The sequence below is a fragment of the Aedes albopictus genome, chromosome 2 (assembly GCF_035046485.1).
Source record: "Aedes albopictus strain Foshan chromosome 2, AalbF5, whole genome shotgun sequence".
Taxonomy (NCBI): domain Eukaryota; kingdom Metazoa; phylum Arthropoda; class Insecta; order Diptera; family Culicidae; genus Aedes; species Aedes albopictus.
This window is the reverse complement of record NC_085137.1, coordinates 501,673,953-501,694,418: the sequence shown is the minus strand read 5'-3', so window position 1 is coordinate 501,694,418 and position 20,466 is coordinate 501,673,953. Positions and strand designations below refer to the sequence as shown.

The window sequence follows — 20,466 nt, the reverse complement described above, 5'->3', positions numbered from 1 at the left end:
GGGATATTACCAAGAAATACTCCAGAAAGTCGAACAGTATTTTTTCCAGATATTGCAAACTAAATGAATTACTTCAAAAATGTGATTTGACTTGACTTTGAGTATATAGATAGATAGAATTTCTTTCTAAACTTTTCTCTGGGATTCCTAGATGGGATCCAAAAGAATTTCAACCAAGGAATTCTAATTTATTGTATGATTTCATCAGTAATTCCTTTAATATTCTATAAATTTCACCAAAAACATACATTTCAAGGTGCTGGTCCATTAGGCCGAACAACGTTAGACTGAAGTATGTTAAACCGAATGAGATTGAAACCAGAGACGGGCACCTTAGTGGAATGCTTTGATTATGATATATGCATATTAGACCGGGTCAACATGGTCGTTTTTTCGGAACAAAGTTTTTTCGAAGCCTCTCATGGTTCCAAACAATTGTGCAAAATTTGGGCGCGATTGGTTGCGTCCCCGCATTCCGCATTGCATTTGAAATTTGTATGGAGTTTTATATGGGAAAACCTAATTTTTAGCATTTTTCTCCTGAGAGGCTCAACTTTGTCTTGTACTGTGTAACTAACGATGTTAAAGTATAGTCAAGGGGATCCTGATAAACTTTGCCGAAAAGAGTAAGGTACTAGAGTGACTCTGAAAAAAGTTATTAATGTTCAAAGTATGATACCTCGGTGAAACTACTGAAAATCGTTTTTCCTGCCAACACTGCCGGTGCTTTACAGGATCAATTCGTCCTTGCTTTATATTCTGACATTTCATGGAACAACAATCCCCGTTTTCATCAACAAACATCACAAACATCAATCAAGCTAGTGGTTTTCAGTCAATTTTCAAATTATTTTTCAATTGAAAACCAATTTTTTTATCATTTTAGGTCAGCTCTGCTTTTGGGGAATGGTTCTAGAGGTATTTTTGAGGAGTGGGAGTACCTATGCATTCGTTCGTCATGTTATGATCCTCGATCTCGCCACGGTTCCAGTAGGACGAGCTTAAGGTAGCGGAGCAGACAATCGTCTTAAAAGCTCGAAGAGTATGGCTAGCCGATAATTGGAAGAATCTATTGAAAGGGAAACCAGTGCCCGGGAAATCTCCGTTATGTTGGCTCCACTCTGCAGAACCTGAGAACTTTGAACATTAAATCGTTCTACCCAATGTATAATCATTTTTCCTCCGCTTATTGGTGATATGCTACCATAAACGACTACTACACGCCGGATTATTGTTGTTGTTATAAGCGCACACATTCTGACCATTAGGAAAGAGAAACATCGCTTGACAGGTTGTCTAACGTTGCAACCAATGCTTCCAAACAAAACCGTCTCCCCCCAAAAAGTCTACCTCTACGTGGTTTATGAGCAGTCTCTTATAACACTGTTTATTATTTGTTTGATTATTTATAACTAAAAACTACACCTATATATGGGATCTGGTCCCGTCCGAGTTTAATGCCGACGTTAATTCCACTAATTTTTCAATCGCATGCATTCTTTGGTTAGCGTGATCTCTTCTGGGTGATGATGCACCAGGCGGTTCATCAACGCAGTCCCGCACTCAAACACACCGAACTCCACCTCCAAAAAGTCATTGGAGATAACCCCGCGTCTCCAGTTAGCCTAGTGGTTAAGGCTATGGATCGCCAATCCGGAGACGGCGGAACAAACTTTGACGGCCATCGGTTTACATTGAAGTTGGCTAGAGGGTAATGATATGCGACGATAATCTACCGCCCATGGCCTGGAAGCTAAGCCGAATCGAGCTAACCGACCCCGGAGCAGATGGCCTTGTTCGCGTACCCGAGCAGAAAAGAATAACAACTGAATAACATTTCAAGGTATTCAATATTAAATACCACCATACCTTGATGTGCTCTTCATTAGGTGGTAATAAGAGGCAAAATACCAAAAATGAATACCATACTTTTGTATGAATAACACCTAGACAATAACAAGGCTTGTTATTTCAATGATAAATGCATACCAAAAATTTAAATCATGCTGCCAAGAGCTATATTTGTTATTATTAAGGTATTCAATAACAGAATAATACCAATTTTTACTATTACATTGTACATTTTATCGCTACCTCATTTTGTTATCGAGCAGGTATTTAATAACAAAGTAATAACAAATATCACTATTGGATTGTACATTTTATCGAGAGTTAAATTTGTTATCAAGCAGGTATTCAATAGCAAAGAAATAATAACAGTGTTTGAATTGTACATAGCTTGATAACTCAATTTATAAGTGAAAAGGTACCATATATAAAATAAATATCAATTATTTCTATTATTTTAATTGTATAATACTGTACATTTTATAATTTTATTTGTTACTAAGTATTCCACTGTGGATAACTGAAAAATACTGAGGAAAATTACAAGTGGTCGAAATTCGGGTATCTGTCAAAGGATAAGCAAAACAGGGCGGAATTAAAAGGCTCAAAACAGATTACACTCATTTGAAGAGGGTATTTTGCTTAGAGGATTCGAAAAGTCGGTACAAGAGCTCATACATTTTTGGATCAATACCGGCACTGGCCAAGTCCTTACAATCAGTTGGGAAGGGAAAGGAATATTAGGTTGTTGAAGGGTGTGATTGTTGTACTAGAGACCGAGAGCACTCTGCATCCCCACAACCAGCACGGATGGGGTATTTGTTAGTTGGATTGGATGTGAGATCTAGGAGCTTGGTTGCATAACTTGTTGGCGTTATGATATATTGACACTGTGCAGTAAAAGTTGGAAGGAAGGGAAACAGCTTTTTCAAGCTATGACACGATCTAAATTGGAAAATGAAACATGTGAAACTATTGTTTCACGTTAATTATACATTATACAAGAAATCTTGTGTAAGTGTACAGGAACGACCTAGCCTTACAAAATTTCTCCTTAGGCACCTTAAAACTATCTTATCTATCTACTCACTTGAAATCCGAGGGAACCGAAGAACTTCAACACGGTTGTCGTCATAAAACTTGGGTCGCTGCTGTCATGATGATAGCAATTGGAATCGCGTTCGGTACCTGAACAAGAGTGCGAGAGTGGGAACACGGAATGTTGCATCGCGACATCCACGTCCCGCACTGCCTGAGTACCTGAGATATTCACCAGACCAAATAATCACAGGAGTCCTCACTGCACAAGCGCCCGCTGTGTTCATTGATGTTTTGCTGAAGATCCAGATTCCGTCGTTTCGTCAGAGTCTCGAGTTGATTGTTGTCGATTCCGATCACAAAAATCAGCATAGAGATCTGTGTTGAAATCCTTCACTAAAAACAAAACCAAAAAGCAATTATTTCTTGCCAGTAATACCGAATACTCCCCCCGTTCGATTCAGCATGTTTGTCAATATTTTACAGGCGCATTGCTTCTAGTTGCATTCGAACCGTACACCTAGAGACGAACCAGCCAAGGGCTGAAAGTCTCTCAAATAAAGACAAATCAATCAATCGAACCGTACACTGAAAAAGAATTAAACTTAAAATAAAACTAAAAATTAAGAACTCTTAAGCTATACAGGGTATACAGAGTATACAGGGTCAAATATTTGTCCAAAAAAAACCAATGCTCAAAGATCTTGTTTGACTCGATCGGATTGTCATTAGGGTCAAACTGAGTTCTTTCCTCGTCAAATATTTGACCCTGTGTACTTCTTTTTCGAGTTTGTTTTGACTTCTTCTCTTATTTGCTCACTTTATTGGTGTCAGAGAGCGAAGCACAAAATAACCCAACTTAGACAAAGCGATGCGGAAAAATAAAGGTAATGTCCATTAATTAATTCGTGCAATTCGATTTGCATTTATTACGTATAAGAGAATTTCACGTATTTTCGACACCCCCACTCCCTTATTACATGTTTTGTATGGCCCCTCCCCCGGTAAACCTATACGTTGTCAATGGATAGCCGTTATAATTCAGTAACAAATTTTGAAAACGACGTATAATCAATGGTGTAGCATTTCAAAATTTGTTACTGAATTAGTCATGTTCAACGACGCAGGTTGAACTTGCTCGAAGTTGCTGCGTTTTGCTTTTACCCATTTGTCATCAAACGGGTAAAAGCGGGATTCAGGAACTTCGAGCAAGTTCAACCTACGTCGTTGAACAGGACTATTGTCTGCGCTGTTGAAAGCAGGAATTTTTCAACACGCGAAAACCGCTTTTCTTCAAATCCACAAGATTTAACCAAGTAGTGCACTGAGTAGATCGCTACTGTGTCCAATATTAGATCCGACGTACAGATATGGATAAACATTGATTTTACCATAAATTTCGGGTTTCAATCAGGTACCGAAACAATAAACTTACCGATCTATTGGATCCGATGCAACCCTGGTCCGCCGAGGTCTACGGCACTCGAATTGCCATCTCCTCAAAATGCCCCTACAACTCCTCCAGCACAGGTTCTGAAGACCACCTCGCCGCTGACAGGGACATCCACGAATCCTCCAGACACATCTTCCACCTGCTTTCTCCGAGGGATAAACCTGAATTTTTGGCCGCGGCTGCTGCACTTGTAAGTTTCCTTGACCTCATTTAAAGTGTATACTGGCAGGTTATCGTTTTTAATAAAATTACAAATTACAAATTACAAAAATTACTTCCGTGGGAATTCAATATTTCAAGCATAATTTTTCAAATCGACGTATCTAACTTTTTCACTGATCTGAGTAAATTCATGGTCAATGTTGACGACCATTTCACTAAAATAGTTTTTTATAAAAAGACTTTTCATAAGTTTTTTCGTGCTTAACATCACCAGGGATATAGCACGCACTAGGTAAGAAACAAAACCTACTCATTCCATATCATTTTCACAATGAATTTTGATAAAAATACACATACACCGGGTTGGTTAGAGATACGTCATGCCAGATACGTCGCTTTTGTATAGTGCCAGTTTGGTGTATCTGTTACTTTTGATTTTGGCTAGATACGTCGTTTGGTTTTCTCATATATCAAAACGGTGTATCTATAAGTAAAGTTGTAAACATCAAAATTGTTAGATACGTCGTTTCGAATAATATGCTTAGTTAAACAAATTAAGCAATAAATCATCAAACAGTGATGTGGATTCTTCAATTTGCTTTATGAATCATGCATGCAGCAGTTAACCCGGATTTGTTTACATTCTTGAGTTACGTCGGATTGAAAAGTTATGCTTGATTTTCACTTGAACTTTTGTTGTTTACTCTGTATTTTCACCACCACTGATGCACACTGCACACTGGATGGCATTAGAGTCTGTCTATAGTATAAGAGTCTAGCGGACTGTCACTTTCGACCGAAGATACTATGACGTCATGCTCGACTGTGTCGAAAGTGATAGTCCGCAAGACTCTAACTAGACAGACTCTAGATGACATGCGTACTTCTCGCGCAGTATTTGAAAAAGGCCTATCTCCAGAACGCAAATATTGTGAAACACCAAGCAAAAAATAAAAAAAATTTCGACCAAGTTTTGACATTCGGGAATGTGTTGTTTACAAAAATAGTATGGTATAGCGTGCGTGGTGCGTGCGTTAAACGTCGTTGTTGAACATGTTGCAATGAGCGAACAGACATCAGGAATGAAAGGGTATGAATGTTTTGAAAATTATGTTAAATGAAAATTGTTATGTTTACTGCTGTGAGAACGAACATGTTTGCCGAATTTTCCAGGGGGCCAGCGAAAGGCAAAATCACCGTAGCTCGCAACAAAAACACGTTGAAAATTGTTTGTGCTGAAAATGGAAGCATTAGGGAACGTTCTAAAATTACGTCCAACATTTGTGGTAGGGGGGGGGGGGGTTGTGGTCTAGAAAAGTGTGACAGTACGTGTATTGGGTATAGGAAAATTGCGTGACAGAGGGGGGAGGGGGGGTCTGGAAAACCCGAAAAACGATGGACGTAATATTTGAACCTTCCCTTGGTTCGTGTAATTTCGAACGATTGCACCCTAAAATTTAGATAACTTTTTGCTAGTTTTACACGTTTTACTTAAGTAATAACTTATGGTAATGACTAATTCGCAAATGCCCTGCACATCCCAGATCTGTCAGAGTGCCCAAAAGTGTCAATTTCTCAAACATGTCAAATTCATGTGGACTACGGCACATCTATTCGTGGTTGACGCCCGTGCTACCCCGCTGGAACTTTCCGAAAATATTTATCTTCTGGGGGTAGGACGTTTTCAAATGCTACGCGTGAATATGTCATCTGATTCAGTGCGTGCATGATCCGATCGATCGGATCAATCAGTGAAACCGTAAAAACAGTGAAGACGATAGAAATGCACACTGAAATAATTCTAAGAGCCTATTTTATCAGATACTGCACATACATTGTACCCGTAGTCTGACACGTTCACATCAAATGAATCGTTATACGTATCATACCATTAAGAGTTCCGATTGAAAAGCCATCTAATAAAACTCAATGACACTTGCGCATATCGGAGTTATATGCACATAACACGATTGATACATTAGCTGTACATATAACTTTAGCCGGGTGGAAAAGCAACATTGACAGATAAAGTGGAATACGTTTTGCAAAATTTCGCAATTCCTCTAAGTGAGCTTCGTGGTCGTGCGGCTAGCGGCGTCGGTCATTTAGGCGTCGTGAGTTCGATTCCCACTCCAGCCTAAGGAGACTTTTTTTCAAAATGTGAAGGATATTATTGGAGTTGCATATACTTTGGCGCACACAGCCCACATGATAGAAGCAAAATGCAAGACATATAACAGTATAATGGTGATCTGAGAGTCATACCACATGCGTCGCATATAACTCTCACTTCCCATTTTCAACCCAAGATTAGATTCATATGATATTCCAATAGTGCAGTAATATAGGACTGACACATAACGATGATCGGGAGAGTTGGCTCAGTGAGTGTTGTAAAAGTGATTCCCACGGAAATGCAGCAGTGATAAGCATCCGGCTGGAGAACTCCCAGGTGTTTCTGTGGGCGGGTTTCTAGAATCTGGACCCGAAACTGCATGTGTTGGCGCTAGTGATTTGTGTTGTGTTGGGCTTCGACAGAGATTGCGTGGGAACCGATTGTGACAACCAATACGATCAGTAAGTTTGGGGTGGGGTGGAGAGTTGTAATGGGGGTTTATGCAACATGTTCAGGTTAAAGTTGGCCTCAAAACTATATCCCAAAATAAATTCGGTAGTATAATCGTTCCCTTCGTTGTGGAGTACCAAATTTTGCGGTAATGACAATTGAGCACTCGACTGAAATGTTACCAAAACGCATTTTTAAATGATGTGTTGAATTATGAGATTGCACCATTTGTGTGCTCAAAAGATTTACCCAAAAACCTATCAAAAAATGTTTTGCTTAATATTTTTGCTGCTGTGCGCTATCGTTGCGGTAGTGTTCCTATCCTCCTAAGTCCCATATGAATTCAATATCATACCGCAATATTAGGAATCAAAATTTAATTTTACTTCCATAATAGGAACAATGTGCCTAATGCTGGTGCAAGCGATTTAAATGATAGTTTTTTTTATATTTTTCCAAGCAAATTTGGATGGAAAACTACACGACTAACGGTTTGGAACCCTGCATTAGGTGGTACGATCATTATATTTAAATGAATTTACATTATTACCACAACAATAGGCACACTTACCCTATGTGACCAAGTCTCAGCTAATTTGGCCAGCAAAAACTATGAAGAAATAGTATATCGGTAAGAATCAACCACAATTAACTGTATCCAGCTTTTTACGCTGGCTATAAAATTGCGGGGGGTGATTCGAATTTGACAATTCCTGCCGACAAATTTTATGGTTTGATCTTAGTAGGCAAGGATTTGAGTTTGTTGATATTGCTGTCAAAAATTTTCACTGCATGAGCGTGGAAGCAGAAAATTCGTTGTTGCTCAGCTATAGATTGTACTTTCCGAAATTTAATTTAATTCTTTTATAATTTTAGGCTCCTGGGGACCGCAAAAGCTATGACAAAAAGTATATATACCAGTGTAATAGAGTAAAGTTAGTAATATAATCAACAAATTGAAGTTCATCAAAGGCCCAAACCTCTATTGGCATGGCTATTTAAATTCAAACGGGCAGTGCCTCAAAACCCCGATTGAATTTCGATACCTAATTATTTTAAAACTCGGGCTCTTTATAGAATAAAAACGAGCCGGCCAAACTTTATGCTAAGCATGATCACGGTAAAAATAGTGTCCATTATTCAAGGAAGATAGATCAATATTTTTAAAATGTTTAAAATAAGTAAATAAGAAAATAGAGAAACGCCTAAACATGCCGGATATAATTATGAGGCCATGTTGTCAATTCAGCATTTTCATCAGAGGTCGAGAGCTCTATATAAGTCCTTTAAATCTAACTGGCTTAAGATTCGTTGCCTGCGATAATTGTAGTTTTTAAAACCCATTTTTTAAAAATTTCAAACGAGGCATACGAAGGTTGTTATGCGGTTCAACCTCGGTGCGGCGTAATGAAAGACTTTCACAGCGTTCAGATAAAAAACCGCCATGATACGAGCGGTGAATGAAATCAAAAGTCTGGCCAGGATCGTCAAAACTTTGAACTGTACGGGCTGGTGTGGTGATACTACTCAGATTGATTAATTTGGAGTGAAAAGTAATGCATACGGTATTTTGTCCTATCATGTCCTAATGTCATCTCCAGTTAGCAGCGCTTCATTCACCTAAAATAGTAAAAAATATTAGATTGTGAACATAGGAATTCTTTAGGTAAAAGAAAATCTCTTCTCGATTCCAGAAATCCAAACAGAAATGAAAATTCTTGACGTTTCACATGAAAACATTTGAACATCAAAAAGCTTGCTTTGATTGTGCCATAATAAAATTGATAGTGTCGGCAAGATTTGTCACAGAGGGGTGATTCAAAGTTTATGGTAGGCTAGCGTAAAAAGCTGGATTGATTTTCCATGCAATTTCAAAAGAAGTTCATTGAATCGTTTAAATAAACGTTTTGATACGCGTTTGAAAAATATTTTACAAGAAATCATCAGGAACTTAAAGAATGAATTTGTAGAGGTTTACTTGAAAATATGAAGAGAATTTTTGGAATATTTCGTAGAACAAATTTTGAAGAATGACTCAGGCCGTTTGATTTTGCTGGCGTGTACAAGAATGCTAACGATTTTCGTATGAAAGTGGATTTGTTCGAAAACAAGAATGAGGGTGATAAACTTAACAACCAGTATTTTCACGGGGTCCATAACAAAGTAGGCAATTTCAACGACATGCTTGAACGAATCTATGTATGTGTCGTCATACCCGTTTAAAAGCATTTACGTGTTCTAATATCAAAACTTATACTTCACTTTTTATCTTAGCACCAAATAACATATCAATACCAACCGCTGCTCTAATACTTAAAACTGTTATGGCGATGGTCTTATAACAATTCACATAATAACATCGCAATAACAATTTTAGGTATTAGAGCAAAGGTTGGTATTGATATGTTATTAGTGAGGTATTCTCTTCTGCTCGGGAATTACTCTGCGGACAGCTTCTGGGGAGCTCAAACGACCAGTGGAAAATGTTTGCCTCCTTCCGGAACCGAATAGGGAGATCGAATTCTACTTTCATTTTCAAAATTGTCACATAATTGGATAACTATCCTTTATTAATTTGTAGTTTTAAGAAGAAATGAATAAAATGTTTGTAAGGTGAACTAATTAGCAATCTTTAATTTAAACCCATAACCGATAACGTTGCCGCTTGCTATTGATCAAAATGTCGGTTATGTCAGAATATAAAGCAAGGACGAATTGATCCTTTTAAGCACCGGCAGTGTTGGCAGGAAAAATGATTTTCAGTAGTTTCACTGAGGTATCATACTTTGAGCCATAATAACTTTTTTCAGGGTCACTCTAGTACCTTACTCTTTTCAGCAAAGTTTATCAGCATCCCCTTGGCTATACTTTAACATCGTTGGTTACTCAGTATAGGACAAAGTTGAGCCTCTCAGGAGAAAAATGCTAAAAATTAGGTTTTCCTATATAAAACTCCATACAAATTTCAAATGCAATGCGGAATGCGGAGACGCAACCAATCGTACCCAAATTTTGCACAGTTGTTTGGGACCATAACAGGCGTCGAAAATACTTTGTTCCGGGATGATATGATTAAATTTGAGTTTTCCCATACAACGTTGACCCAGTCTAATGCATATACCTCGAAAAAACAGCCTATTTTTTAAGAAGGAAACATCTCTGATAGAAGAGCTAGTTGCGCGACCGCTCAAAATCATAGTTTGAGAAATATTAATATGCTCTAGATGCGAGATATGCCGCAGTGTTAAAAAAAATAACATCATTATTACTTCAATCATCACTTTAAAAAATACATTCGGGTACATTCGATACATATAAGAATGATGTTCAGTATTCAAGAAATCCCAGACTACAATCCAAAATTCATTGGTAGTTCTTCATATTAGATTGTCAGGGCGAAATTTTCCATATCCGGATATCTGCCCCTTACCCAATATGCCAAAGTTGCATGCTTGTAGAGCCGAAAATTTCAAAAAGCACAAGCATTTTGGATTTTCCAGTTAGATTCTGGAAATTTTCTCTATACCAAACATACCAAATATGCAGTATTCAAGAACTTGAACCTCTATACAATAGATGAAAATTTAAATTTAGGACTGCTTTTTTTTATTTTTTCACATAACGTCGGACAACTGTTACATGTTCTTGTTCATATTAGTTGGTTTGGGGTCAAAAACTCTTTGAAAACATCACATATTGAGAATCTAGAATCTTGAATTCAATCTATCTAGAATTTTGAGACACCAGACACCACCCCAGCTTGAATTTTCTAGTCACCATTTTTAGACTGTAGATACCTACTCTATACAAAATGTACCTATATTGCATAATATCTCAAACTTCATAGAATAGCATTCATCTTGAATTTTGAGCTAACATCTTAGCTTCTGAACTCCGGATATCTTCGGTATTCCAAAGCAATGTCTCGATTTGATCATTCCCTTTTCAATATTTTGAACGCTGCAAACCGCGCTTTAAACGTTAATCCTGAAGAATAGTTAAGGTCTGTCGCGCGAAACAGTGAACATAGTTTCAGAGTCAAAACTCCATTCTCTGAAGCAATGCCATCTTGGTGGTTCCGGAGAGACGGAGAGTTTGGGGACCATGGGAATGTTGTTGATTGGGTCGAGGAAAAACTAGTTCTGACTTTCGGTATTTTTTAAAAAAGGCGATCCTTAGGCAGCATCCATTTATTACGTAACGCTAATATCGACATTTTTCAACCCTCCCCCCCCTTTCTCCGTAACGCTTTTTTGTATGAAACCCGAAAAAAATGTATGAACCGTAACGCTTGGCCATACTCCCCCCCCTCCCTCTAGAGCGTTACGCAATTTGTGGACGGCGCCTTAAGGACAAGCGTCTTGAAATCCCGCTTGAATAGTGCATCAGAACTTCAGACGCACAAATCTCAAGAAGCATGCTTCAAACGACATTGAATTTTTCACTTGTAACAAGCTTAAAATAAGAAAATCAGATGCGCTGGTTGTGTTTATTTAGAGATTTACCTTACTTTACCAATCAGGCTAAGGCCGGGGCAGGCTTGACAGAAACTCCTTCGCGTGAAAATGAGGAAGCGATTTCGGCGATTTTCTGAGGAGTGAAAATAAAACTCAGAAATCACAACGCAAATCCTCAACAGCACCGAGCGCGAGTTTGCCGCGCAGCGAGGAGTTCGGCCAACACTCAAAATTGCTTGTTGTGTTTCTCACGTCCACTCACACTCAAAAAGCTCTCGCGAGTTCTACTCCCATACAAAGAAAGACTCTCGAGGCAAAAATCGCACTCAAAAACCCGAAATAATCATCGGCTCTTTTTTCGTTCCCCTCTTCCTCGCTCAGTTTTTATTGCCTCTCTGTTTGGGGTTCGTTCGCTCACTCGCGACGAGGCAAAAGCAAAACACCGCTCTAGAGCATGCTGCAAAACTTTTTTGATTTCGAGGAGGATTATCAAGCCTGGCCGGGGTGGCCTCTGCTGTACATAGTAGCCTCCTCCATTCCACTCGGTCCATGACTGTTTGTCTCCAGTTCCGCACTCTGCGTAGGGTCCGCAGATCGTCCTCCACTTGGTCGACCCACCTAGCTCGCTGCGCTCCACGTCTTCTTGTACCGATCGGATGACTCTCGAGAACCATTTTAGTCGGGTTGCTATCCTACATCCTGATGACGTGACCCGCCCACCGTAGCCTCCCGATTTTCGCGGTATGGACGATGGTTGGTTCTCTCAGCAGCTGATGCAGCTCGTGTTTTATTCGCCTTCTCCAAGTCCCGTCTTCCATCTGCACTCCGCCGTAGATGGTACGCAACACCTTCCGTTCGAAAACTCCAAGGGCGCGTTGGTCCTCTGCACGTAGGGTCCATGTTTCGTGCCCATAGAGGATGACCGGTCTAATCAGCGTTTTGTAGATAGTTAACTTCGTGTTACGGCGAACTTTATTCGATCGTAGAGTTTTGCGGAGTCCAAAGTAGGCACGATTTCCTGCCACAATGCGCCTCTGAATTTCTCTGCTGGTGTCGTTGTCGGCGGTCACCAGTGAGCCCAAGTACACGAATTCTTCAACCGTCTCGATTTCATCACCGTCGATATGAATTCGGGGTGGCGGGCGCGGTGATTCCTCCCTGGAGCCCTTTGCCATCATGTACTTTGTCTTCGACACATTAATGACTAATCCGATTCGCCTGGCTTCACTCTTTAGTCGGATGTACGTTTCCGCCATCGTCTCAAATTTACGAGCCATCATATCAATATCATCAGCGAAACCAAGCAGCTGAACGGACTTCGTGAAAATCGTCCCACTCGTGTTAATCCCCGCTCTCCTTATTACACCTTCTAACGCAATGTTGAACAGCAAGCACGAGAGACCATCACCTTGCCGTAACCCTCTGCGAGATTCGAAGGGATTGATTGATTGATTTGTCTTTATTAGATTCGAAGGGACTCGAGAGTGTCCCTGATACTCGAACTACGCACATCACTCGATCCATCGTCGCCTTGATCAATCGTATCAGTTTATCCGGGAATCCGGATTTGTGCGCTCAAATTCATGAGTAGGTGCCAAAATCGGCCATTGTGGCGGCCATTTTGGGATTCTAACAAGTCTGTCCTTAACCCCACACTACCTAGACGTTCCTGTTCAGGTGTCTGTTGAACAGATTATCCCCCTATGATTTAGAGTCAAAACTCCATAAAATATCCACAATTTTTTATTTTAATCCGCCATCTTGGATATTCCGATTGTCACTTTTGAATTCGGGTGGCTATTTTCTGACTCCGGACATCTTCTCAATACCTAATATACCCATATTGCAAGGTTTTATAACCTTGAACTCGTTATAACAGCCGCCATCTTGGATATTCTATTCCCCATTTTTGAACTCCGGACATCTTTTCCATATCAAATATACCCATATTGTATGGTTTTAAAACCTAAAACTCTTTAAAATAGCCACCTTTCTTAAGGCGAAACTGGAAGCTTTTTCATTTTTTCGGTTTTTGATTTTTTTATTAAATAGGGTATATGTACCATTCCTTGGCCTAATTTGCAAGCTGCCTTGACAGTTTTGACCATAACTAATAAATTAATAGCACTAAAAATACTATGTTGACCCTATTACCACAGACAAACAGACGTAACACTTCGAACATTTTTCGATTCACATGATAGTCACGGCAACATGTTCGCCCAATGCTAAAAGGACTGAGTTTGGCCGACCATCAACTAGATGGCGGTAGTGGGCAAACGTCAAACTCGAGCAAAAACGATGCGAGCGCCACGGATGGTCAGTTGGTCAACTGTCAAATTTTTAAATAGACCGTTAAATTGATGTACGATGGGAATCATCAGAGTGTTACGTCTGTTTGTCTGTGCTATTACACACTCTAGGCAATGCATGTTTCACCAATTGGAAGTAAACTAACGTAAATATTTAAGAATTTATTTAATTAAGTTGAAAAAATTCGATGCGATGGTATGCAACGTTGGTCTATGGAACAAAAATTGGCTTTTTGGTTTTTGATTTTTTATTAAATAACGAAGCAATATTTCCAAAATCGGTTTTCGTGCACATGTAGAGTATGGATCAAGGTATCTTCTGAATTTTTTTGAGGTGGAAAATGTTTTCCATTTTTGCAGAAACCATTTTTTCGATAATTTTTGTTCAAAAATTGTTTCTGCAAAAACGAAAAACATTTTCCACTACAAAAAAAAATCAGAAAATACCTTGATCCATACTCTACATGTGCACGAAAACCGATTTTGAAAATACTGCTTCGTTATTTAATAAAAAATCAAAAACCAAAAAGTGAGGAAATGCTTCCAGTTTCGCCTTAATTATGGATCGCCATCCTGAATTTTAGGTCGCCGTCTTGTGAATTTTGGGCCGAAATCGTGGATTTTCTGGTTTCCTCTTTAATGATAAAATAAAAATTGAATGATTTCCACACAAAATTCGTCAATCATGATAAAGGGTACAAAAATCCCCGCAATTTGATGTGTCGCATGATGGAGCTTGGTTCAGTTCATCACTGACCACTGAAATAGCCACACGGAGAAAAAATATTAGTAAACACAAACGAATTTCAGTTTGATTCAACCGGAATTTCAGGTTGAATTTGGCACAAACCAAATATTGGTTTGAATTTACTTATCGCGGTAGTTGAAACTAACCAAAGTTGGCAGTTGTAGATTTTGTCAATTTGCCGTTATTATCAATAAACTTTTGTTTGAAATTACCAATATGCCAGTTGTTTTATTTTGACAGGTTAGAAAACAAACGATGTCGGTAGTTGTTTCAACTAATACTCACGGTTTGTCTTTACCAAATTTAAGTTTGATTTAACCGGAACTTCCGGCTTCTTCTGGTTTGTCTTAGTCGATAGATTTCGAATCGATTAGCTTTTCTTTGCGGATGCCACTGAACCTTGGATGGGTCATAAAAAGGTGTGAATAAGATTATCTAAGATTCTAAGTACTATGGCGTATTCAGCTGAGTATGTTGCTGTTGCAATAGTTAACTTTGTTGCCGAATTTCTGTATTTCTGTGATATGTATTTTGTTCTTGAACAACATACATATCACACTCACGTTTTTTTGTCCATTCGTCGGTGTCAAGATATTCTAAGAAAGCTGATTCAATCTCTGTAAAAATAAATGGCAAACAAACTGCAAATTTGATGAAAGATACGTCATATTTCCTATCGAATCCAGACCAGGTGACGATGACTTCCTTCAGGAAGTCATACCCGAAATTGCTAGCAAGCGAGTCTGACGGGCGGTAGAATAAGTACCCAGTACGATACTGACGAAGCAGGCAAGGTAAATTTACTTAAACGTTTGTCATACACACGTTGTTCAAATATTTAGAGCGATGATAATTTATAACACTCGCACTCGCTCCGGTGCGGTGGTGGTGCACATCGCGTGTTTAAATTGAGATTAAGATGATGCCCCGCACGGGCTGGGCGGGCGGATGACGTAAGTAATGGAGAAAAGAACTCACGTACCGCCGGGAACCCTACATGTGTACAGGCTCCCCCTAGTTCAATGTTTATGAAAATTGTTGGAACATTGTTTCGATGCTTCCTTACAGGAATCCGAAGTGTGCGCTGTTTTGAGGAAAGTTTCCGATTAAGCAACTAGGAACTACACCCAACAAACATTTTTGCTGTACACGAGTGGAACAAACAACTCTTAGGTGAACTTTAACTTGAGAAACTATTAATCAGCTAGTTTTGTTACTTGGGCAATTTCCTTAAAATAATAAGATTGAATCATTGTCGAATGAATTCTGTTTCCGTCTAGTCCATGTCTATTTTGGGCACAACCTGAATGCAATTTCCGGCACATTCTACGTGCGTAATTATTCGATTTCCAGAGCTATTTCCCGTATCCGAATTTTCGGTTATTTTATCGGCTCAATTTTATCGGCTATTTTCCGTCTGGTATGCCAAGAATTAACGCTTATAACGAAATAGATTTTTATCCTAGCATTTTTATCGTTTGAAGCTCTTAAGCTTTCGTGATTCATATTCAGAAACAATTTGTAAAATCAAATCCTACTTACCGTTGGTTCCGACTTGGGCGAAATCGCCAGGACGCACCGCATCGCCAACGTTATCAGACACAAAACAGCTAGCTTCATCTTGACGCCGTCGACGAATCCGTTTGTCTGTGTGTGTGTGTGCGCGAGCGCGTTGTAATTTATGTCCAATTGCCAATTTGCCGGGGTAACCTACAAAACACTCAACGACGGCGGCGGCGGCCTCTTCTTAGTTCTTCTCAGTTCACCGGACGCGGCTCAAAAATCCAATTCCTGCTGACAGATTCGGTTTGATTTATTGCCCAGATCGCGGAACAATTTCTGTGTTTACATTTGCGCCTGAAAGGGTAGTATGGATTCCACACGCTACTACTATCACTGTTGTTTAGCATACAGGGTAGATCGTCCCGACAATAAAGTCAATGTTCAAAAAGTTACAACTCAAAGTTACCAATTTTAGCAATGTTAGGGGCTGTCCATAAACCACGTGGTCATTTGGGAGGGGGGGGGGGGGGGGGTTCGGCCAATGACCATTTTGTATGGACAAATAAAAAAATTTGTATGGATAAATGACCACGCGGGGGGGGGGGGGGGGGGTTGAAAAGTCCCAAAAAAATGACCACGTGGTTTATGGACAGCCCCTTAACATCCTTTCCAAAGCTAGAAGTTAATAGAATCGTAATAGAATCACGAGATAACATCATTGTCGCTAAAACAAGTGATTATAAAAGTAGAACTGAGTACAGTAGTACAGATTTTGCTGAATTTCTTATAGTATCACTCTGGGGTATCACAAACTCTCTATCAATGTATGTAAGTAAACATTATCTTTTAAAACATTGACTTTTTTTCGGGATTCCCTAATAGAGTGGCAATATTGTGTTATAATGTATGCACGAAATCTCACTGACTATACACTGATGAACCAGAACTCTTCTTCTTCGATTAGATCAGAACTGCGGCCGGCAGCCAGCGCACTCCGACGCGATTTGTAATACGACACTCGCGCAACGATGACGACGACGATGATGATTATTTCCACTGCTTTATTAGTGCCGCACAGCTTTAGCTATTTCACCCTTGAATTGATGCGTTCTTCGCCTATTCACATTCCTAGCCTTAACAACCAGCAGCGCAGCGCGCACAAGATAGTCACTTCATTCACACGCGGGTAGACTACCGTAGACTTCGCAGAGCGGCGAAGAAGCTGCGCACAGGTCTTCAACAGCCAGCCACCCAGTGACCACTCGCGCACTCCTACTTTGACTGCTGCACGCAATATTTCTTCTTAATACAAATTGACCTGATTTGATAATAAATTTATTTATTTGATTTTCGACGCGTCTCGAGTCGCGGACTTCACTGTTGTTGTAGCACTTCTCTCTCCACACTTCTCTACAACAGTAGTGGATGTGGATGATGACTACATACTCGTATGCAGATGCAACATGCATGCATACATCATCTCTCGCGATTTCTTCTTACTAGTTATTGTTCGTGCGCGTGGTGGAGGCGGCGGCGGTGGTGCAAGAAAAGTTCAACTACGGTCGATCGTTTATTGACTCGTCAAAGACGGTATCGCCGTTTGATAGCGGCTGGATCGGGCATAAGCTGATTCGGAGCAAGGAAGAACCAATCTGGAAAATAGAAGAATAAAATACGAAAATTAGTAGAATAAGAAAAACTAACATGCAAACTACAAATACACAATTTTAGTTGCCACAAATCAAGTATGTTGTGTAATGCCTTAAGGAGATACGACCCGAGCGTCTGTTCACCAAGGAGGTGCGGCTCAAACAGCGTCTGTTCTGGCATCCAGCGGCTGAGTAAGAAACGCTGCACCACGCCCAGCTAGATCCAAGGTGGTAGCCCCATCAGCGTGGTCGTCCCAGTGTTGGTTGGGACGTTAAACAGAACTGGCACGATGGCCCTCCGGCGAGACAGGAGTGTTGGCGTAGGCCCAATAAGCCACCCGAAAAAATCCCCATTGCGAATAACATAGGAGAAAATACTACTCGATACAATCAACAAAGACCCACGCGACGAAATAAGGACTACGATTGGAAACTTGGAACATGGAATTGCAAGTCACTAGGTTTCGCAGGATGTGACAGGATAATTTACGACGAATTACATCCCCGCAATTTCGATATCGTTGCGTTGCAGGAACTTTGTTGGACTGGACAGAAAGTGTGGAAAAGCGGGCATCGAGTGGCTAACTTCTACCAAAGCCGTGGCACCACCAATGAACTGGGAACAGGATTTATAGTGTTGGGCAAGATGCGACAACGTGTGATTGGGTGGCAGCCGATCAACGCAAGGATGTGCATGTTGAGAGTTAAGGGCCGTTTCTTCAACTACAGCATCATCAACGTCCACTGTCCACACGAAGGGAGACCCGATGACGAAAAAGAAGCGTTCTACGCGCAGTTAGAGCAAACATACGATGGTTGTTCGCCGCGTGACGTGAAAATCGTTGTTGGCGACATGAACGCGCAGGTAGGAAGGGAGGAAATGTACAGACCGGTAATCAGGCGAAACAGCCTGCACGCCGTATCGAATGATAACGGCCAGCGATGCGTAAACGCAGCCTCCCGTGGTATGGTAGTCCGAAGCACCTTCCCCCGCAAAGATATCCACAAAGCCACCTGGAGATCACACGACCATCAAACAGAAAACCAAATCGACCACGTTCTAATCGACGGTAAATTCTTCTCAGATATAACCAACGTCCGCACATACCGCAGTGCGAATATAGATTCGGATCACTACTTAGTCGCTGTATGCATGCGCTCAAAACTTTTGATAGTTATCACCACGCGTCGAAGTCGAACGCCGCGGCTCACCATGGAGCAGCTGCGTAACGTAGAAGTTGCTCAAGACTACGCGCAGCAGTTAGCAGTGGCCCTACCAACGGAAGAGCAGCTAGGCGCAGCTACACTTGAAGATGGCTGGAGGGACATCCGATCCGCCATAGGTAGTACCTCAGCTACAGCACTAGGCTTCGCAACTCCGAATCACAGAAACGACTGGTACGACGGCGAATGTGAACAGTTGAAAAACGAGAAGAATGCAGCATGGGCGAGAATGCTGCAACGCCTTCAACACCGTTCGAGAGCGAATGAGGCACGTTACAGACAGGCGCGGAACAGGCAGAACTCAGTCTTCCAGATGAAGAAGCGCCAGCAGGAAGAACGAGATCGCGAAGCGATGGAAGAGCTGTACCGCGCTAAGGACACACGAAAGTTCTACGGGAAGCTGAACCGCTCGCGCAGAGGCTTTGTGACACAAGCCAACATGTGCCGAGATAATCACGGGAATATTCTCACGAACAAACGTGAGGTGGTCGAGAGGTGGCGGCAGCATTACAATGAGCACCTCAATGGCGACGTTGCAAGTACCGAAGGTGGCGTGGTGACAGATCTAGGATTATGTGCACAGGACGAAAGACTTTCGGCCCCTGACCTCCAAGAGATTGAGGAGGAGGTTAGCCGGTTGAAAAACAACAAAGCCGCTGGAGCAGATCAACTACCAAGCGAGCTTCTAAAACACGATGGAGAAGCACTGGCGAGAGCACTACACTGGGTCATTACCAAGATTTGGGAGGAGGAAGTATTGCCGGAGGAGTGGATGGAAGGTATCGTGTGTCCCATCTACAAAAAGGGCGACAAGTTGGATTGCGGGAACTATCGCGCGATCACACTACTGAGCGCTGCCTACAAGGTACTCTCTCAAATTTTATGCCGCTGTCTATCACCCATTGCAAGAGAGTTCGTGGGGCAATATCAGGCAGAATTCATGGGTGAACGCGCTACAACGGATCAGATGTTCGCCATCCGCCAGGTGTTGCAGAAATGCCGCGAATACAACGTGCCCACACATCACTTGTTCATCGATATCAAATCGGCGTATGTTTTTTTTTTTTTTTTATTATTATAGAGATTTTTAGCCGGTGGCTAGTTCATCTCTGTACCGATATTTGCATTCATAATTACACAAATAAAATTATTTACGAGCTAAGAAACAGTACATATTATATATGTTGATACAGGTTGGCATCTTTCAAAAAGTGGATGAGGGCTTCGAGGGTTGATGCGTCGTTTCCGAGGGTGTCTCTAATACTGCCGCTGATATTGTATTGGTTTCTAAGCAGTTCGTATTGTGGGCAGACGCATAAAAAATGCTCAACCGACAAGGGGATCCGACAAATTTCACAGGAATTTCGAAATGTTGAGCTGCCCATATTGTGCGAGACCTTGGTGTGACCAGTGCGTAATCTGGATATTACTCTCTGGTCTCGTAGTGACTTTAAATCATTCCATGTACCAATGGACTGCTTGATCTTTCTGATAAAGAGCTGATCG

The 20,466-nt window shown here is 40.8% G+C and overlaps 1 protein-coding gene across 3 annotated transcripts in view; it reads right to left on the bottom strand.

Annotated features, from left to right (window-relative positions):
* The window catches only part of LOC109622480 (SPARC-related modular calcium-binding protein 2), a 186,394-nt gene extending 168,651 nt beyond the window's left edge, over positions 1–17,743 (bottom strand). Inside the window, exons 1-2 of one of the 3 annotated variants that reach the window (XM_062854424.1) lie at positions 17,010–17,743; positions 16,127–16,441 (exon numbers count right to left, since the gene is read on the bottom strand). In XM_062854424.1, coding sequence (XP_062710408.1) covers positions 16,127–16,204 — 78 coding nt within the window. In that variant the 5' untranslated portion in view covers positions 16,205–16,441; positions 17,010–17,743. The remainder of the gene's footprint in view (positions 1–16,126; positions 16,442–17,009) is intronic. The other 2 variants (XM_062854423.1, XM_062854425.1) reach the window with 2 other exon arrangements.
* Between the last annotated feature and the right edge of the window lie 2,723 nt (positions 17,744–20,466).